General features: G+C 36.2%; 1 protein-coding gene across 1 annotated transcript in view; it reads right to left on the bottom strand.

Moving 5' to 3' along the window:
* Positions 1–4463: 4463 nt before the first annotated feature.
* Positions 4464–23181, bottom strand: part of LOC118277043 (uncharacterized) — a 37657-nt gene continuing 18939 nt past the window's right edge. The window contains exons 2-7 of the mRNA XM_035595708.2: positions 12055–12164; positions 11317–11448; positions 9676–9792; positions 9023–9225; positions 8503–8722; positions 4464–8119 (exon numbers count right to left, since the gene is read on the bottom strand). Of these exons, the coding sequence (XP_035451601.1) occupies positions 8096–8119; positions 8503–8722; positions 9023–9225; positions 9676–9792; positions 11317–11448; positions 12055–12164 (806 nt within the window). The 3' untranslated portion in view covers positions 4464–8095. The remainder of the gene's footprint in view (positions 8120–8502; positions 8723–9022; positions 9226–9675; positions 9793–11316; positions 11449–12054; positions 12165–23181) is intronic.

Raw genomic sequence — 23181 nt, 5'->3', positions numbered from 1 at the left:
TTCCAAAAACAACTGCTTATTATACCAACAGTCCGTTACAGTTTAGCTGGACTATCGGTCTCTTTTTAGGTAAGAGTTTACTATAATAGGGTAGAGGACTAATTTTTATTTTAATGTCCGTCCAACAAGAGGTCAGGGGTCTATATTTGGATCAACCCTACGAACAAAACCCCATAAAGTTTCTTCGATTTCTTGAAGCATGAAGTTTAGATTTTTCTAGCCACACAGCAAAGTTCCCCCATAAATATAACATGGTATGATAGGATTCCCAACAATACTAAAGAAAAGTAGGTGTTGTTACGTTGTATTTCTGCATCTCTTCTTACTTCGGGAATTAAAAGGTGTGGCAACAATTTATGTAGAAAACCATTGAAGATTTAAACGTAATTTTTAATTTAATAGACGTATAGAGAGACTATGACCTCCGGGTTTGTTTCGGCATTTCTTCTCAGAGCAGTCTCAGATAGGAAATGCCGGCCTCATCTAGTTATTTAAGAGATTGACGTGTAAAAGTTACATTGTTCTATTTGCAAAAAAACATCATTTATCATTTGTAAAAATAAACAAATAAAACAACATATCACACACAATAACTTAAGAAACGGTACAAAACTAAAACACTAATGTTATTTTAGTAAAAGTTTAACCTTTAATGAAGTAAATTAACCCAAACGTTGTAATGTGCTGTGTCGACGGTCGACTAGTGACGCCCCGCGGGTTCGCGCCCCCTGACAGATTTATTGCTACAAAAAAAACGATGCTACTACTTTCTTTTTTGAGGAAAGAATTTTGTGGATGTGAATAACGTATGCTTTTGTTTTAGCTTACGAAGTTTAGTGTAGTGGTAGCGTATTCAGCGGACTGCTTAGCGGGTTACCAGGGTTCTAGCTCGAAGAACAGGAGTAGGAACGGCGTGGTCTTTAGTCAGTAAGAGTCTGATACTCTCTCTTGCTTCACCCAAGGCAGGAGAAGTGAAAAAAAAAATCGGTGCATTAGTCTATTTAGTCAACAAGTTCTTTTTTCAAATTTGTATTTGCAATATCGGATAAGTTTATAATTATTTAGATTCAGAATAGCAATGACCCATTGTTTACATGTTTACAGTAATATGAATAGTCCTAAACAAAACAAGTTCAATAAGAAAGTTGTCCTGTCGTATCCACCTTCTTCCAAAGATGCACCCTTCGCTATTGATTTAAAAAACAAACTGATTAGCTATAATGAGGTGTCGTGTAACAAAAAAAGTCCAAAATAAATACTCGAAATAGTTGTATTTTTATAAAGTTCTTCGTAAAAACATGTCTGGTATTCGCGGGAATATGTTTTGATCAGTTTTTGCCACCAATTTGTCATATTTGTGTCAAATGTGACACTTTCGAATTTTTGAACAATTTTGACAAAATATGTTACTTTTTTTGTTAAATCCGGCTGGCGTTTAGGATGTCGCTGTTATATTAATAGTTATTATTATAATTAAATAATGCTCAGTGGTTTTCACACCATTGCCGCCGGGTATCTGGCACCCCCACCAAATATTGGAGACTATAAAAATGTTTAAAAAAGTCGAGTAGGAAAATGGTTGTTTAAACACCTAGTACGAGTACCTACGATAGTGTTTTATTTTAATCAATTAAAATTAATAAATTGAATTCACAACTAGAGTTTAAGTAGTTTGTAATGATCATATACAAAATTCGATACGTCTTAAACCAAAGATATTTTCGATAGACTTATAACATGAATAGGGATGATGATAGGGTATATTATATAAATCAATAGCTGATCGTTAATCTTGCTAAAACTCGAGACTGACTGGACCGATTTGGTAAATTTTAGTCTTGAAAAACTCCGTCTACCTCAAACATTAATATGTTTGAGGTAGCACGGAGTTTGCCAGGTCAGCCAGTGGTAATATAAAAAATATTTTATTTAATCTAAATAGCACAATTATTATTGACTAATGGAGTATGATCAACAGGCTACATCTTACATAGCCTCACGATAAAACACAGACAAATCTTACAAACTAAACAACAACACATTGATTTATCCCACAAAAGGGGTAGACAGGCATAATAGCACGCCAATTTGTCCACAGTCACTTGCAGACAATTATTCGGTATGGCAACATTGTTACCGGACCCCTGCAATATAATCTGTGCTCGCTAATGAATTTAATTGACTCTCTGGAGACGGTGTTGCCATAAATTATTATTAGTCTGTCTTCTTTGTTATGTTGTAATGATTTATTGGAGGTTGTCTTGTGATTGGTAGATGAAATGTTATTTCACGGCTTTGGCTTAATTTGTACAAGCGAATAGAAACAAAGTGTGGGAGAGCCATGCTTCGGCACGAATAAGCCGGTTCGACCGTAATGATACCACGGCCTCACAAAAAACCGACATGAAGTAACGCTTACGTTGTATACCATTGTATGAGTGACGTTACCAAAGGCCCAATTACGCCCTTCCCAATCTCCCCAATTCCCCAACAACTCTTAAATTCCTAACGCCCAAAAAGCCAACAACGCACTTGTAACGCCTAGAAGCAAACAGCTTCATTAGAGGACTGACCGACAGATAGACATATTCCTTTTTTTATATTGTAATAATATTTGCTTTGATTTTCAAAAGTGCCTTCCTGGTCTATTGGTAATAAATAATTTTGTCCTTGACTTAAAAAAAAAAATAACTATAACATTTTGTACAACGCATAAGCTCGAACTTAAAACCTCGTCCTCACGTTGTAATAGCCAAAACAGTCCCACAAAAAAAAAACACAAAATAAACATTCAAATTAAGCATAAAAAGCGAGATTACACGCTTAATTTACGATTTCCACCCTTATGCTAACGTTATTAGAGCATATGTCCAACTGCGCGTGTAATTATTGGTAATCATCATGGGATCATCCCCTGAGATTGAACTCTCCCTCACTATAACACGATAGTCTCGACGATACAATGTTAACGATAAAATACAGTCGTTAAGTTATATCGATGTTATTAGATTTATAAATATATTAGTTTATGTTATATATTTTATACTTATAGGAGTGGAAACTATTTATGATCTTCTTTTGTTTTATGAAATATATTCAGTGTGCTTCTGACTATTTATTTAATTTACATATATAACAGTTTATTACAAACAAAATAATGTAACATAACGTCTTGTATTTTAATACCTAAATGGGTAGTGCGCATAGGTATATCATGCAAGATTCACTTTTCACCAGTCATGTTTGAATTCAATGCAACATTAGGTGAGGTTATTGCTATACACCGAGCACAATTCCAAATTTTCTCAAAGCCAACTAAAACTTTAATACCTAGATAGGAATTAAAGTTTTGATTTTCGGGTTTGTTATAACCCAACCCGAAAATCAAACCCTTTTTTGACATTTGAGACAGATTTATTACAAAATAATAAGGTTAAAATTCTACATCCATGTACATATTGAACTTCGACATCATCATTACTACTTAGCGAACGATAGTTGTCGTTAACATTGTCGAGACTACTAAACACAGAGAAAGCACAGGGGCAGGTGATGTGACAAATTGGTCATTGTAAATTGTTGTAAAAAGATACGTAGGTACAAAGGGTTGTGAAGTAATAGATAAAATTGGAGATTTTTATTAAGTTCTGTAAGTAGAAAAGTATTCTACATATCTAAGAGAATAATTTGAAAAAGTCTAACTGAGAGTAATAATGAGAACTACCGCGCTTGAATTCGCGGCGAGAAAGGTATGTTACCCAATCTAGAATTTACTACTAGAGCCCCTAGCGTTTAATCATTGAACATTCAATTTGTGACAGTTATAGTAATTTGGGCATAGAGGTCCTCGCGCTACGTTAGTGACATCTGGTGAGCACGTAACGACATTCTTCATTGGGTTTAACTATAGTTTTCGAAAAACTTCTAACCATATCGTCCTGAAAGAACCACATAATTGGATTGATAAAGCTTATAATATTATTAATAATTTAGATTTACTAAATACAGTTCTGCAAGAAAATAATTAAAAAAGTAATTCTTATCACAATTACACAACAGTGCGCCATCTATGAACGCATCGCTGAATTTTTACAACAACGAAGTATATCTTCTGTCCACTAGGTGGCGTTTAACGAAAATAGTCATATTGTAGTGGTGGGCAATCGTCGATGAATAATTATCGATTTGTTAGGGTAGTCAGTTTATTTCTACTTGTATGATTGTAATATTTTTTCTCAATTATGATGTCTAAATCCATTAAATATTGAACAATAAGCATTTTACATTTAAAGGAACACTTGAAAATACAGTGTTTTAAAATGAAAAATTCCAATTATGCTTGAGTCGCAAGTTATTGCTTAAATCGCTCTAGCTATATGAAAAGATTTTTATTCACCAGTAGACGTGTAGGTTCATAAATAGCGCAGTAGATTTTGGAGTATTGAGAATTAAAACACAAAATATATTTTGTCGTCATTTATTCATAAAGACAATTCAATAAATGAACGCACTAAGTTACAATAATTTTGAGATATGTCACTTAAATACTAATCAGTGGTGTCTATTACGGTTTTACTTGACATTTCCATAATTTTATCTGAATACGTTATTAGCACAATTAAGTTTACAGGGTAAATAGATTTGTAACATCATTCTTATAGGTTTTAAACCTTCAAAAATATGTGGAGGGGAGGACAATATATAATTTTAAACCCGTAACATCACCACCTTTGCGTTATATTCATAATTATGTATATAATAAGCTACAATACTCGCTATTGATATAATAGATCAGTTACTGGAAGACAAATCGTATGGCTTTTAATATTTTAGTACAATATCATTAATACAAACGCACCGATATGTACGTAATGCTACCAAACTATTGAGGAAAAAAATTCTACGGGAGTACAATACAAAATATTAGGAAAATAGAATTATATATTTTATTTAATTATTATTTTTTCTCATTTCTCATCTAGTAGAAAAAGTTTTCAGAAACATCAGAATTCTTAAAATGAATTTTTAAATTTATAATTCTTTATAAGATAGTTAGAGCCCGACTAAACTATGGTAAAACCCGTCTTTAATCCCGAAATCTTGCGTTAAATTATCGTTTTGTGCGAAAAATAATCTCTCATGTCAGTTTAAAGGGATTAGCAGTTTGCTGTGCATATAAAAACAATTAGGAACCCACTTTTACTTATGTCAGTGCCTCTTCAAGCCCAAATCGATCTCAAGTCGAGCTCTATTAAGAGTAAAAACGTTGAAGAGAAACAGTGCTAGTCCAAATGGTAAAATTCGAAAAGTGGCTTACTTAGTCAAGAAATATGTACATACAATAGAATGAGAAAAGCTATTGTAATGTAATAAATATATCGAAAAATTTAAATATACGAAAACAAAGCAAGGAGCCGATGTCAAACGAAGGCTATGTACAGCTAAGCGATCAAGGGACTATAAACCTAACTTAGATCTAGCCCTAACTCCATACAAATTATAACTTATGATACAACAATGATCACAAACGTATGTCCACATTTAACTTAGTTTATCAATAAAAGATATGTGTAATTAATTGATGAGTATTTAGTGTAAATAATATAAAGTCATTTGACTTTCACATGAAGCGTAACACACAGCAAATCTAAACTAGCAAAACTTGGTACTAGTGTCAGAGATTATAATACCTTTAATAAAAATATCATTCATTACTCTAAAATATGTATTCCCTATACAAACTTAAATGCTAAAAGGTATATCTTTAAAATATAGGTTACGCCTATTCTATGCAAGCTGTAGTAAAATTAAAGTTTAGAAAAATAATACAAAATATGTAGTTTGGAAGATTGTAGAGGTAGATTTGACAATGGATTTAACAATAATATAATATCGAAAACATACGAAAACACAGTTTTTATAAAAAACGCTATTTTATACTCTAAACAAATGTAAATATATTAAAAATCGCGTACAGCAGTAAAATATACACAAAAGATACTTTACGAACTAGAAATTAATATAAATTGTATCTATACAATGTCCACTTAAATGTTAATTACTTAAAACTATAAGAACACTAGGCGATACCAAGTTTTGCACACAAATACAACACCTAATCAGCCACATTGTCGTACCGACGGCATTCAATAAAAACGTTTTATTGCTTGTACACGTAATAACGAATGTAGTAAACACTACACCGCAAACAATCACAAATTAATATATCCTTTATAATTACAATGATAATTTTAATTAAAAATTATATTTTATTATCCTTTGATATGTATTTATGAGTAATGATCGATTAACTATGATTATATGATTAAATAATTCGAGTTCTCTTTAACTTAATGCGTGATCTATGAGTGTAGCCAAGATTACGTATTTTAATTTTTACGCGAATTTAAGTGTGAAACTGTTTTGAATTAAGCTTTGGCTATGTTTTTATAATTAATTAGTTGTTAGATAATATCTGTTTGTTTCCCAAATAAAATAAGCATAAAATATCTTTATTTCTTTTGGAAATTAATTGTGAACAATAAATTTATGACTGATTTTTAAATACATTGAACCTATCTAAAATTAAAATTCGAACACCGGAAAAATAATACGCAAGAATCCATATTTTTGTTACTTGGCTAGATTTTTAAAGAGTCTGGCCTTAAAATGTTTTGGTTTGACAATGATTCTTACTTCTTATTTAAATTGCAGTAACATTGGCTACACCCATAATAAAATTATTACACTATACTATTTTCTAACAATATTTCAAATTATATGTAAGCCAATTTTCTCTTTAAAACCAAGTTATACATCTCATAAAACTATCTTATTTAGGTTATTTGGGGTTACATGGGGATTAAATACATTTTTACATTATATCAACCATCAACAACATCATTAAACTTTAAACAATCACTGAACGTGAGATCTATAAAGCGAATATATAATATCCTCTTTTTTTGTAATGGCAACTGAACCGTTTTTGTTGTACATTCGTATTTTGACAGCAAACTGACAGTGACAGTGACATATCACTAATACACCAAAAACGCTTTATAGATTCCAACTTCAGTATTATATTCTGATTATTTGAGAATCCTTGAACATACATATAAATATAAAACAGTAATTTGATTAATATTTTTATTTATACTGTAACTATTCTAAAGTTGACATATCGAGCATTTTATCGACATGTGATGCACATCACTAACTTTCATTCAAAGTTATTTTTTTCACGCTCTTCTTTACGTTTCCATAATAAATTCTGAACCTCAAAAAAGATATGTATTATAATGTATTTCATTTCTGTTTCAATATTTTTATAATTATAGTAATAATAGACATATTTTCGCTGACTTTTAAAAATCTCCAACAACATTTTTTCAATCGCTAGCTAATTCCAAAAATGTCAAATTGACAAGCAGATGCCGCTTTCCCTCTACGATTCTAGAATATTATTATAAAAACGTATTTTATAATAGTTTCGTAGCATACACTTGTGGATATATTTAGGACATTGATAGATATGTATTTTAGATATCATTTGTAATATTTTAATTGTTATAAAAGGTAATATAAAGGAAAATATCCTTCAAATGATATGTTAAGTCCCGTTCCTGTAATAGACTCAAGGTGTACCAAAAAATTGTTTACCTCATGTATTAATTTTCCCATTAAAAATAGATGTAGATAATTATCAGTGTCTTTCTGCCCTTATTAAGATTTTAAAGGACATTTTACAGGTGAGCTTAATACAAAGATGCCCTAAATATACCCACAAGTGTGAACATAGCATAATATCATTTATAAATCTCACTTGATTCTTAGTTCTTACACATAACAACATTTTGGTCTACCGTACTAAGACAAACCACTTGGCATTCAGAACAATCTTAATAGATCTCACTATATCAACGACCTACGATAAAAAACTCCTTTCTTACAAATATCATTTCTTTAGGAAAGAAAAACTCATTTTCTTCTCGTAAAAAGAATAAAAGAACATAGAAGAATAATCATTAGATTCGAAAATAAAAAAGAAATAGAGAATTAGAGATAGAAGATAGAATTTTATAGAAATACACTTTCATTTAAGTGTAAAGAAGTTTACCTTAAAAAGAAAAAACATATTTCGATTAGATTTTTCGTAACTTTTTGTTTCCTCGTGAATTTAAATGCTATCTAGACTCAATTTATCTAATTATGATGAAAATTTTTAAGTAATCTTTTATTTATTATCTTCAAATCACGTACATTATTTCAATTAATGTCATATTATAGATATTTTAGTTTAAGTAAAACTGTTACTTTACCAATATTTAACGATCCAAACTGACAGCTAACTTCAAACATACTACAATCGCAATACAAAAAAGGAACTAATTAAAAAAACAATCTGTCAAAACTAAATTGTTGTTGGTTTGGTTTTTTTTTTTGTGTAAATTACATTTGAGAACGAAAGAGGTCGGTTTACTCCATAGTGTCATACTGTACCTTCTTGACCTTGAGGTAGCGCCAGGCGGCGTATGCGCAGAGTGTGGCGGCGGTGGCGAGCGCTAGTGCGGCGCCGACGGCCACGGGCGCGGACTCGGCGCGGGCGCGCGCTGCCCGGGCGCATGCCCACGACGGACCGAACTCCCCGCCCCGCTTGTACATGAAAGCCTGCAGCCGCATCTCACGAAGGTACAGTTTGGCGCGGTGTGCTGTAGCGGGACTGAAAAATGAGAAGTAAAATGTCATAATCATGACTCCTTCTTTTACTGAAAATGCTACAAAACAAGAGATCCCCTTTATTGACAGTCGCATGTCTATTGCAAGCCTATTACACAGGACTTACAACATAAATTGTAAAAAGTGGCATTACGTGCCATGCTGTGCACCTTTGCATTCTCTCTGCATTGCATTTCTCTCTCAGGAATAAAAGGCGTCATTGTGATGATGATGACAGTTGCAGTTGCCACTCTACCAACGAGACGGACAACAAAAACCATAACAATTTTTAGTTATAACTTACTTGGCATCTTGCTCCGCCAACTCAATGATGGTTTCTTCAGGACATGTGTAGGACTTGCCAACTGGAGTGGGGAACAGGAGCTCCCTGGAGTCTGTGCTGAGCGTGACCTTCCGGCCCTGGTTGGCTGCATGTTCGAGGATCCGAGCGCTCGAGTTGTAAGTTAGGCGAAGACTGTCCGCGTACCAACGCTCTCCTCCTGGTGTCTGGAAGAGGAGGTGGAAATTAGTGGGGCTTTGGTTATTAGGTGGTGGAACGTTTGTTAAAAAAATCTGCACAGTGGTGCAGTGGCTGAGTAAATGGCGAATGCGCATTGTGAAGTATGAAATAATCTATAATATAAAAATAAGTCGGGTTTTCTCCTCGAACGTACGAACCGAATTCCACGGTATCACATTCGTTGGAAAGGTCTCGGGGTCCGTGAGGTTTATAGCAGAGTAAAATTCAGGAAAATTTTAAAGAAAAAGCAGGGAAAATCATTGGTGGCGAAACGGAGTTCGCCGGGCTTGCTAGTTCTTTATGTAATCGGATGGATCTGGGTGTGATGTATAATGTGAATTGAACTGTTTGCAAACGCACCCATGACATAAGAGAAATCTTTGCACGTGTCTGGAAAACGTTATATGTTTACTGGGAATTACCATCAGAAAACTTACTTTAGAAAATGAGAATTCTAGAGCGAAGTCCTTGAAGGTGAGCAGGAGTGTCTCTGCATCGCTCTCCTTACACGCTCCGGCCACGTTGGCGTTGTTCGGGACGAACGTGTTCGCATCCTGAAATAGAAATAGATAAACATTAATGTATGGATAATTATTTTTTTAAGAGGGGAAAATCATCCAATTACTTCTCCCGCCTTGGGCGAGGCGAGAGGGAGTGTCAGTGTCAGATTCGTGCTGAGTAAAAATCATCCCGTTCCTACTCTTGCTTTTCAAGCCGGAGCCCAGGTATACCCGCTGGGTAGTCCGTAGCTCCGGTATGGATAAGTATACGAGTAAAGCCATGTGATGACGTGGTGTTCCTCGTGAATCTTTATGAATACGCTAAATCTTAAACACAAATTCTCTGATGTAGAGTGCTCAACTTCTATCAAGTGGGTTGTTGATGATGATGATCAAAATACTTTAAAATATTTTTCTTTTTGCCGCCATAAGCGCCTCTTTGAAATAAATATTTAAAACGCCTACAAAAAGGACAATAATATGTCATCGTTTACTCTAGACTAGGCTTTTTTGCTCTACCTACGCTAACAATACAATAATATTTTTTTTAATTTTCATTCCGCAAGTAGTTTTATTTACTTCAAGCGAAATGACAACTAAAGGCGAAGAAAAACGCTAGATATTTTTCTTTACCTACTTATTTTTCTACCCATTCCCAGAATTAACGAAAACACCCTTACATTATACCTAATAAAGTATTTTACAAAATTAAAAAACAGAGCTTACAAATAAACCTAATCTAACCTATGACTCAGTAAAATTTATCGCCTCACAACACAAAGTTTAGCAAGAAAACCGTGTTAAATTAATTACTACTACACAACACTGAACTTTATTGAGAAGGTTAATTACTGTGAGCCGTCTACATAACACTTTGCTGCTTGATTTACTAACTGCCTAACTTTACTTCCAGTTTACACATAAAACGTAATGTTTGAAAACGTTTGTTGTACAGGAACTTTGGGATTATGACAGTTATGTGCTTAGAAATTTGTGGTTCGTGGCTTTCTCTGGAGAATTGAAACGATTAGGATTGGCGCAGTGATATTCATAATGTAATGAATGACAGTGACAGCGATGCGGACGAGTACTTCGGCGCCTAACCAGTCTAATGCCTTTATTTTAGTTTTAAGTTAGTTTTTATTACTTTAAATAATACGTTAGTTAATACCTTGTGTTTAAATAAATAGGTTTTGAAATAATGTAATGAATATGGTTAGTTAGTAACTGTGAATTCTAACTATTGGCGTCTATAGATTTTGTCGACATTTGGCTGAAAGTCAGCATTTAACTTGGAGTGACTGACAGACCTTAGGCAGGGTGCTTCTAACCGGCCTATCTGGAAGTCATTGGGGGAGGCCTATGTTCAGCAGTTGACATTTTATGGCTGATATGATGATAATGATGACTGGCAGAATCGTCGTGTTGTTTCGCCACGTGGACACTGGGTAAGGTTACCGCAGGCCCCTTTCTCCTCTCCCTTCATCCCTAATCCTTAAATCCCTAACTCCTTAAACCAGCTTAGCCTAAAAGATTTCCTCCACCACCACCAAATAATATTTGTAAAGTTCTACTTACAGTTCTCTCGTTAAGTTTGGTGACGTATGATATGTCGAGGAGCGCGTCCACCATCAGTAGGATGCACGTCTCCCCGTCCCTGCCCAGCAGGCGGTACGTCGCCGTGTTCAGGCTCCTCTCTGTTACTGCTTCCTGGAGTATACAATAATTGACGATATTAGGATACACGCAGATGGGAAACTAAATACAGAAAACCGGAGTGAAACAACGCTTGCCTAGTGAGTAGTGAGTATGTGAGGCCCAATTACCCTCTCCCCAATCTCACCAATCCTCAAAAATTACTATTCGCAAATTCTCTAACCCTCAAAAGGCCAGCAACGTGTTTGTAACTCCTCTCGTATTTTAGGCGGTTATGAAAGGCGCCGATTTCTTGTTTACCATCAGAGCTATGTGCCTATTTATCGGCTTATTCCATAACAAAACACTTAACTAAACACCTTTTTTTAAACAAAATTATGTAAGATTTTTTATGTCAAGTCATCTTTGTGGTATCGCAGAGTTTGAGTGTATTGTTTTGTTTATAAAAATAACTTCAGAACGAAATGAGTAACCGTTCACTATAGATATTCAAAATAATTTCAAAACGGAACAGGTTACCGTTGAATATCTAAAATTAATTTATTTTATTTTAGTTAGCCAGAACAACTACGTAATGTCCTTAACTTTAATACATAATAAACTGTCCTTTTATCCTTTATTATAGCTCTTAAAAGTAGGTATAAGTAAAACAGCCCTCACCGTTGATCCTCCAGGCGCGATGGTAGTCTTGCTGTACTTGGTGACCCTCGGCCTCCTCGTGGACGCCTGGTTGTCCAGCTGTAAGCCCTGCACTGACCACACCAGCACCACTGCCAACACATACCGCATAGATGTAAACACACAATTTAATTAATTGTCCCTAAAAATTTAATCAACTGTCCTTTTGGTATTAATATTTAATTTATTGTCCCTAAAAATTTAATCAACTGTCCCGTTGGTATTAATTTTTAATTAATTGTCCTAAAGTTTAAACTTTGTTTAAATACATGTTTGGTTTATTATTCATTAGAGAAATCCCCTTAAAACATTGGTTTTATTAAATGTCCTTTGGGATGTCCCTTGGTTTATGTTTTGCCAAAATGTCTCCAAGCACTTTAATGATTTAAATGATTATTCCCAATAAACTCTCAACCATTACTTAAACCCTTCATAATTGTATTTATTTCTCATTGTTTATTTTTCCAAAAGATTAATTTATTATTTACAAACGAACACTGATATTACAAAACAGCCAGAATTATTGATTGTTTAAAAATAAAACGTGTTTTTTAATCACATGATAATAAAGTGTTGTACATTTTTATTTTATTCACTGATTTCCACTAAAATACATTTAAAATAATATAAAATCTGTTTAAAAATACATATCTCTAGATCGCGTTCTTAGTTTGAATACGAGGAAAGATCGTCGAGTGCATATAATGGCGTTGATTTGTCTAGTGATGGGCTGACAAAATATCGATATTTTTATTCTTAACGTCTTACGATTTTTGTCAGGTTTTTTTTAAGGACTTGTTCGTCAACTGGCTAGTGTCAAACTCGCGTGTTCATCAATAGCGCAGGTTTCTTTTAATTTTACAGTTATATTAGACCATAATAACCACTCGCGAGTTTGACACTCGCCAGTTGACGAACAAGTTTTTTAAGTTACATTTTTCATTTATTTTGTTGTTCATTTCTACCCTAAGTTCTCTTAAATGGAAAACAAAACAACGTGAACGAGTTATATAGTAGCTAAACAATACAGTTCATATTTTAATTACGTCACAAATTATAAAGAAAATACAGAATAATATTCAATATTATAATCAATTAAATTTTTAATTAAACAAAACATAGTTGACATTTTCGCATTAACCTAGTGTTGACTTTGTATCTACTCGAAAATGGCTGACATTTGCACAAGTCATAAGTAGGGCCATTTATTAGCAAACGTCCTCTCCTACGCCCTTTTAATAAATTGCCTAAAGTAAATACGACTTCTAAGGCTGAATTTGTTACGTAAAAAAATACTGAGGAGTTACAAGTAAGTGGGATCGTCCGGTAAGCACCTACTTGGTTCTAATCTAACTTTGAGATGATCTAATGTTATTGGTACTTATTGTTTCCTGTCGTGGTGACCCGGAGGTTTAAGACGCCTGCCTCTTATGCAAGAGAGTGAGGGTTCGAAATCTACCAACGGCAAGTACCAATGTGACTTTTTCCAAGTTATATGTACTTTCTAAGATTATTTAGACACCACTGACAAATGGTGAAGGAAAACATTGTGAGGAAACTTGGGCTTATAATTTCTAATTATAAGTTTAAAATCGCCAACCCGCATTGAGCAAGCGTAGTGATTAATGCTCAAACCTTCTCTGTGTGAGAAGAGGCTTTGGTCAGCAGTGGCTACTTATAGGCTGATGATGAAGATAATTATTGTTTCCTGTATACAAAATTAGCCCTAAACAATAAGGAAAACACAACTCACTAACATAAACATACAGTAAACACGCCAAGAAAACAAAGTAGGCGTACTATAAATAACAACTACCCCTTTAGAGGATAACAAACAATGTATTATATTATTCCTCAAGTACTGATACAAAATACCCTACTAACAACAATACGCCTACGACGTCTTCACAAACCAGACAGCTATTTTTCTACGATCCTTTATGCTAGCAAGTCACATTAAGCCTTAAGACAATACAGTATTATATCATGGCCTCTTTTCAGAATAATCTGTCTTAGACATATGTCTGGCCTAGATTTATATCTAGAACAAAAAACCTTCCCGTGTGATTAATATTATTCCTGAAAGCTCTCAGACGGATTCCAAGTAAATGATTAATGATAGCAGCCTCGTTTTAGTACAAAACATCTCTATGTGTACGTGAAAATTAATTAAAATACCCAAAAGTACAAGTCATCGTTTTAATAATACATGGTTTGAGCCTATTTTTGGTTGGTAGACGATTATTTTTTGAACGTAATTAAGTGGAGTGATACTTGAAAGTGAAGTTTTAAATTTAATTTTTCGACGCGTTAAAATAAGGTGCTGAAAATACACACTTAAATATTGTTAATTTTCTTAACAAAGAAAGTAAATTGTGCATAAAATATGATTTAATTACGCCAATGTAAAACATTTGTAATATTTTGTTTTTCATATAAAATACAATTTAAAGAAAAACTACACTAAACCAAATATACAAAACAAAAAACAAAGTTATCGATAAAAAATATATTCTATCGATATTTTCCCCAACTCCTGCACATCACTACGCTAGTTAGTTCATTGTGGAAACTTTATGTGAGCGAGCGAGAATCACGATTGATGGCTAACACCACCGATGTGGGCCATTTAGCAATTCATTTTACGATTTTTTATCTTCTGTCTAGTTGTCATAAGTGCTAAAACCGATTATGAGGTCTTGAGTTCAGCACCCTGGTGACAAAGTGGGTATTTTTCACAGATCTTCGTATAACAGGTAAATTGTGTTAAATAGGTGACTAGCTAGCCATTGGTCGGCTCAGTAGCCAAACAATAGTTACTATAACTGTAGTCTGTATTATATGAATCTGTGTTTTGTTACGTGTAAATATATAGACTGCACAGTTGGCGCGGTGGCTGGGCAACTGGCCGCCTTGTAACGTGTATCGGGTTGGATTCCTGCACGGAGCAACACTTTGGGTGATCCACAAATTGTTGTTTCGGGTCTGAGTGTCATATGTATGTGAATTTGTATGTTTGTAAACGCACCCACGACACTGGAGAAAAACTAAGTGAAGGGCAACGTTTAAAAATAAGATATATATCAAGTTTTCGAGCTAACTGCACATCTATAAAACCTTATATAAAATGTATGAAACATATCCAATGATAATTTAATTTATCTGAACGCTGCAAGAATGATGCATTTTCATCAAAATAAGTAATGAGATATTCATGATATTGCATAAAATGTAACAAGATTCTGTATATTTCAGCATATACTGTAAATATCCCTAATGTCAAGATGTGTATGCTGTGTTGACTGCACAGTTGGTGCAGTGGCTGCCGCGCAACGTGTCGCGGGTTGACACCCGCACGGAACAACTCTTTGTGTAATCCACAAATTATTGTTTTGGGTCTGGGTATTATGTGTATATATGAAATTGTATGTTTGTAAACACTCACCACACAGGAGATTACTAGTGTGAGGCAACGATTATTAATATTGGTATCAATTGAAAGTACGTAACGACCTTTAAATAACAACAGTTAGAATTCCTAAACACAACAGATCTCATCAGCACGTAACGTTAAAAAAATGTTGTCAAAATATTCAGAATGGGATAACATTCCTCAAGAGACTGTTGTCACATAGCCGTCCATGAGGAAAGCATGGAAGCAGATCAGGGCTAGGGAGGGTAACACTAGGTTTTAAGTTGTTTTAAGGACTTATTTGCTGATAAAATAAAATGTAACTTTTTAATCAAATGCATTTGGTTTTTTATTCCCTGGTATCCAAAAAACCAAATCCATTGAATTCTTCAACCTAAATGAATTGCCAAGATACCTTACAGTCATATGTCATTGATTAATAGGGTTACTAATGAAAACTTTTAAAGAGGTGCGATTTTTGTGACGCCGACTGTATTACTAATTAACTATTTACTGTGTACTGATATACTATTTTAAACTCACTAGGTAACGCAACTAGGTAATTCTGGGGTTTCGAGTGTCCATGGTGTCAAAATGTAAGTTACCATTCTCCTCCGAAACGGCTTTACCGAATGTTACCAAATTGTATGCGCATTCAGTAGGTCTGAGAATTGGCAACTATTTATTATCCATATGCCTAAGTGATTAGGGTTGTTCAAGCAATTTTTTTTATATATTTTTTTGGTGAAATTGTAATTGTTACTTTTTGTCTACACTAGAATTTATCTAGAAATTATTTCTAATTTCTAGATAAAAGTTAGTCGTTGATAAAAATTATTACAAAGGAGAATGCTCAAAAAAAACCCAGGCCCGGCGCAAACTATACGTATCTCAGTTTATCAGTATAAATGAGTAATGAAATGCTATATAGGTACCATTACATCAAAAACGATGGCTAAATGTTGGACCTTTGCATATAAATTTTTTAGCATGGATTAATTGTCTGTCCGTTAATTTGATTTATGAAACTAGTACTATGTTTTGTTTTAATTGAGTTAATACGCTTCGTAGTACGATGTGGGCAACAATTACAGATCACCCCCTGCATCGTTACAGCTGTAGGTAAGTCAGTTTCGTTAGTCATAAAAATGCAATTGGCTATTATTGAAGTACAATAGTACGCTACGGTATTGTCACCACTCATGTCTCTTTACTACCTTGGGTCTCATAAGATCCAATATGTCAATCCCGCAATTTCAATACAACGTAATCCTAAGATGTAAAACTAAAATGATTGAACTTTGAATAATCTGATTGAGGATATGTATAATTTGTTTAAGCTTTCTACTCGTAATATCCTTTAAATATCATCATCATACTAGAAATACGTCCACTGCTGATCGATTTAAATATAGTCTACAAATGTTTATCCACAATTTAGCCATTTTACGATGGTACCTATACGGGATTTTAACACATTTATACTGATAAGCTGTCGAACAATTCGTTTCCTCGGGCCTCGAGAGGTAGGAGTTCCCAAAATTGACTTGCAGCATTGCCAAAAGTTAAATTGGCAATGCTTAACTAAATTATCAAGGTAGTAGCTAATTTAGTAAATAACCTTATACTTTATGATAAAAACTAATCCGTAGCAATAACTGATCCTAGACTCATATACAATTTGCGTAGTAACTACAGATAACATAGCACCTATTACACAAAAACAATTGGCTTTCTGACCTTTGCAGTATAAAAAACGAAAAGTTGTCTGTCCGTTAATTTGATTGGATAGACTTGTTTGTTTTTAATTGGTTCGGCGAGTGGATGTGGGCAACGATTGATTGCATCGTTACCTCTGTAGGTAAGTCAGTTTCGTTAGCATAAAAAAACGTCCATAGTAGTTCACCACCTGATATCTTCTACGGGTCTCATATCACTTCAATGTAAATGTAAATCTGGTTTAAAGAGGGGGAAATCCTTACTAATATTATGATATTGTTTGTCATTTACTTCGCAATGAAGCGTTTTTATGGTACACAGCGACTTAACAATCGCCGCGCCTGATTAGTCGCTGCGTCTGAACAGTCGCCGCGTCTGAACAGTTGCCGCGTCTGAATAGTCGCCGCGTTTCAACCGTAGCCGCGTCTGAACAGTCGCCGCATCTGAACAGTCGCCGCGTCTGAACAGTCGCCGCGTCTCAACCGTAGCTACGTCTAAACAGTCGCCGCGTCTGAACAGTCGCCGCGTCTGAACAGTCGCCGCGTCTGAACAGTCGCCGCGTCTGAACAGTCGCCGCGTCTCAACCGTAGCTACGTCTAAACAGTCGCCGCGTCTGAACAGTCGCCGCGTCTGAACAGTCGCCGCGTCTCAACCGTAGCTGCGTCTAAACAGTCGCCGCGTCTGAACAGTCGCCGCGTCTGAACAGTCGCCGCGTCTCAACCGTAGCTACGTCTAAACAGTCGCCGCGTCTGAACAGTGACTGCGTCTGAACAGTCGCCGCGTCTGAACAGTCGCCGCGTCTCAACCGTAGCTACGTCTAAACAGTCGCCGCGTCTGAACAGTCGCCGCGTCTGAACCGTAGCTGCGTCTAAACAGTCCCGGCGTCTGAACAGCGGCCGCGTCTGAACAGTCGCCACGTCTCAACCGTAGCTGCGTCTAAACAGTCCCAGCGTCTGAACAGTCGCCGCGTCTCAACCGTAGCTGCGTCTAAACAGTCCCAGCGTCTGAACAGTCGCCGCGTCTCAACCGTAGCTGCGTCTAAACAGTCCCAGCGTCTGAACAGTCGCCGCGTCTCAACCGTAGCTGCGTCTAAACAGTCGCCTCGTCTGAACAGTCGCAGCGTCTGAACAGTCGCCGCGTCTCAACCGTAGCTGCGTCTAAACAGTCCCAGCGTCTGAACAGTCGCCGCGTCTCAACCGTAGCTGCGTCTAAACAGTCCCAGCGTCTGAACAGTCGCCGCGTCTCAACCGTAGCTGCGTCTAAACAGTCCCAGCGTCTGAACAGTCGCCGCGTCTCAACCGTAGCTGCGTCTAAACAGTCGCCTCGTCTGAACAGTCGCCGCGTCTGTACAGTCGCCGCGTCTCAACCGTAGCTGCGTCTAAACAGTCCCAGCGTCTGAACAGTCGCTGCGTCTCAACCGTAGCTGCGTCTAAACAGTCGCCGCATCTGAACAGTCGCCGCGTCTGAACAGTCGCCGCGTCTCAACCGTGGCTACGTCTAAACAGTCGCCGCGTCTGAACAGCCGCCGCGTCTGAACAATCGCCGCGGCTGAACAGTCGCCGCGTCTAAACAGTCGCCGCGTCTGAACAGTCGCCGCGTCTGAACAGTCGCAGCGTCTGAACAGTCGCCGCGTCTGAACAGTCGCAGCGTCTGAACAGTCGCCGCGTCTGAACAGTCGCCGCGTCTGAACAGTCGCCGCGTCTGAACAGTCGCAGCGTCTGAACAGTCGCCGCGTCTGAACCGTCGCTGCGTCTAAACAGTCGCCGCGTCTGAACAGTCGCCGCGTCTGAACAGTCGCCGCGTCTCAACCGTAGCTACGTCTAAACAGTCGCCGCGTCTGAACAGTCGCCGCGTCTGAACAGTCGCCGCGTCTCAACCGTAGCTACGTCTAAACAGTCGCCGCGTCTGAACAGTCGCCGCGTCTGAACAGTCGCCGCGTCTGAACAGTCGCCATGATGTACACATGAATGCAATAAATGATTTGAGTTTGAGTTTTTGTTTGAAAAACTTATAAAATACGTTTATACTGAGACAGAGCGAAACTCTAGTAAAATGGTTGACTGTACATACATGTCTTTTACCTGGACGTAAAGTACTAGAAGTACAAAACCAGAGCAAGGAAACCTCAACTAAGTTTCGTGCTAACCCGATTTGCTTCGGTCACGTCCGATACCTTTTGCTTTACAAAGTTACATTAACGACGAGTAGAATCCGGATGAATCTAAGTTTCTGTAAGTCGGTTTTTACTTCTGTTTTGCTGTAGATTAGGTTAGGTTTAGTTTCCTATTTTTAAGATTTATCTTGTCATTGAATACAGCTAATTATATAGGTATAATAGTGTAGATGACTAATTTTTATATTAATATCCGTCTTATAGAATATTTTAAAACATAAGACACGTATTTTTTATTTTCTCACGTAAACAAATACTTTCGAAGATATATCGATTTGAAATATCGCGTGAAGACACCTCTAGGTACGATTTATGCATAGAAATGACGTATTTGACTCCTATAATTTGATTCGTTTTATCTGAGTATTTTTATCTAATATTATATGACAATATAGAAAAAATACGTGTCTAATATTTTTTCATTACCTAACTGACGGACTAAATAGATTTTAAATTTTCATGCCCCGTCATCATCCCTATTATCGGTACTAATTAAAGTAGGTACCTATAAAACAATGACACTGCAAGTTTTTCCTTGCCAAACTGCTGAGTCATTTGTCTGGATTCAAATGACGGAATAGGTTAAGCCTTGTATTCATAGTAAACATTTTGTTTAGCAACATGGTTGCATAAACATGTTGCGGGCAACACTTATGTTGCGGAGTTGATCGCGCCATGCTGCAGAGTTGACGCCCGGCGAGCGAAAACATCAGTTTATATTAGTTTAAACAAAGTTTCCAGCAGCATTCTCGCTATTCATCAACAACGTTGATCAACTGTTGCTAAGCAAAATGTTTACCATGAATACGAGGTTTTATTGTCTAAAAACAGACCCCGTAATGAAATAATGAAAAGTGGGTGTACATTGTATAGTGGCATTACGTGCCGTAGAGACTGAATAGAAACCATGTGTTCTAAATGGACAGTGAGGCAATGGCTTCCTGATCCATAAACACTCCAAGAATCTCTGAAGAAATCTGATTAAAGTCTGGTGACTGATTGCAGATAAAAAGAACAGAAAAAAAATACGAGCCGTAATCGGCACCTCTGTCTACGCCTTAGGAAAATCATCCAATGACTTCTCTCGCCAGGGCAAGGCGAGAGGGAGTGTCAGACTCTTACTGACTAAAAACCACCCCGTTCCTACTCCTGCCTTTCGAACTGGAGCCTCGGTAAGCATGCTAGGTAGTCCGCAGCTCCGGATCAGACATAAGCCCTACTGGGCCCCATCTACCCCTACAAGTATAAAAACATAACCCTCCTTCTGGCGCAGTCGGGTAAAAAGGTGTGACGTTGCATACAGACCCCGCACTATTTTATTCTTGCTCACCCAACTCAAATCGAGCAAATTAACCCTTAGATTATAAGGCAATTTACCGCCCAAACCGAAGTGTCAAACATTTACGCGGGACAAAATGGGTTGCCAGCGTAATGAAACGGTTGGCGTTGGGTAATAAACATGAATAACCGAGCGAGCGGTTGGCAACCCCACGCTGCGGTTGCCGTAACCATTCACTTCAATTAACCGAACATTTTGAAATAGTTAATGGAACTGGTGTTTGGTACATGTATATTGGAGTTTGGAGTGCTTATAAAATGTGCTGTTTTGAATTTTCAATTAATTGTGCGGCTTGATAATGTTTGGGTGAATAAATGGCGGGTTTATTATAACTGATAGTAGTTGCCTCATTTGTATACTAGTTGCGTACTTGATTGCGAATCTCAATTATCGTTTTGTAAGCTATATTCTTAGTCTTACTTACTATTACGGTCTTGAAATTACCAATTCCCAGTCTTCTGCCTCTTTGGGTGAGGCGAAATTGAGTGTCAAACTCTTACTGACTAAAAACAAGCCCGCTCCTATTCCTGCTCTTCGAGTCGGAGCCTCGGTAACCCACTAGGTAGACCGCAGCTCCGAGTCGGGCATTTGTCTTCCTGGGACTTATCTGTGATGGTTGGTCGACGACCTACTCGTGCTCGCTGTCCCCAAACTCGCATACTACAATTAGATACACTTAACCTCATAAAGAATTCTTACCGATAAAACTAAGACTCGATCAGTTAAACATTTTACCTATTTTAATCGGGACTTACTTAAATATTACGCAGCAGATTAAACTCAACAGTAACGCCATCTATCCAACGCAAAAACATCTAATGAACTAAAACTAGCACTACACATTTCTACTTAGATACTTCATAATAACACAGACATAATGTAACGTAATATCACAAACAAAAGAGTTAAAAGACTCGAAATGGAAATGTTCACATTTGCACGGCTCAACCCAAAATGGAGGAGTGGGAGTGCCGGAGAGGTTTTAGACATTATTTTTTATTATTCACGTTATGATCACTGTCTGTCGAGCCCGCGAAGAATTCACGAGCCGTAACGAAATTTCGTAAGAACCGGCTGGTGGAAATTTTAAGTTATTCAACCTGTTTTTTTATGTTTTATGAGTATAGTTTAGCAAATGTAGTCATTATATTTATAGGAATTAATCGTTCTTAATATTACTTTACTTTAGATAAAACATAAATGAAGAAATTGATGACCATTGGTTAATTACATTAATTATTGTTTCAGGAAGACGTGAGTTCTTTTCCAACACAATTAAATATTGAATATATTTTTCCGTCCCCAAAATCTAATTCTCAGTAGGTATTCAAACAATAAAGATTTCTACCATTAAACAAAAGCAAATCATTAGGTAACCCAAGTATCTAATTACAAATTCTTATTTTAATGACCCATTAGTCCACAATTAGACCACTAAAGTCAAAAATAAAGCGACCACAAATAAATAATTCAGGCCGATCGCAAATAGCACTTTTCATTTTAATTGATACCTATATTTAAAATGGCCGCTGTTGCCGCTAAATTGGGAATTTTCGTCACAGAACGTGGTGGAATTTAAACGGTTTGTGACGTCAGCACAAATGACGTATTGGCTGTATGACGTCAAATAAGGCTGAATGGCTGTTGTCTTTGCCTTTGTCGTCGGTTCAATCACCGAGCGTCATTGTCAAAGGTGATTTTTTAATCTGTATTCCTTTATGAACACCGATCGATGGTTGGATTACTTTTCTGTAGATCAAAGTACACCATGTTTAAAGATTTTTTATTAAGGTTTTTATTAAAAGGACGTCATTGAAACGTTAATTTTTAGGCGTTTATATAAATAAAATGTATATCTTTAGGGAGTTTACATAAGTATCTGCCACGACTTTAATGAGAGGTAGTGTTGTGTGTTTGAAGATTGCAATAGTAAAATATACCTACCTAAAGGACTGATTATGAGTTTTTTTTTAATAAGATACTCTTTCAATGTTTCTGTCAATCGATAGCAATTGTTTTCATTGACGAAGCGACACATCATGCGTATTTGTGAACCCCGTGCATACGCAGAGTAGAGTCAATGTTTACTTTAATTAACTTTAATTAATTATTGTAATCTTCAAACACTACCACCACTACCTCCCATTAAATCCGTCGTTGATAATTTTAGAATATCTTATATTGTGCCAGTTTCCCCTTTTTGTTCAGTTTCCCTAAGGACCCCATTTTTATTTAAGTTTGTGGTTAATGGCTACACTTAAAAGATAAAAATGAATAACTATGTAATGTTACAATACCAAAATTAAAATATACTAGCAGTATCCTCTTCAGTAGCCATAAATATACATTGTACGTTGTCCAAAACAAAAGTTTACTGCTAGCTGTACACAAAATGGCACTAAACTTCTTTATAATGTACAATAAACAATAGCAGCCACAGAAATAAAAGTTTTATTGAGCCAAACA

Source organism: Spodoptera frugiperda, chromosome 17 (genome assembly GCF_023101765.2).
Source record: "Spodoptera frugiperda isolate SF20-4 chromosome 17, AGI-APGP_CSIRO_Sfru_2.0, whole genome shotgun sequence".
NCBI classification, from domain to species: Eukaryota; Metazoa; Arthropoda; class Insecta; order Lepidoptera; family Noctuidae; genus Spodoptera; species Spodoptera frugiperda.
The sequence above is the reverse complement of the archived record's forward strand: the minus strand, read 5'-3'. Positions and strand labels throughout refer to the sequence as shown.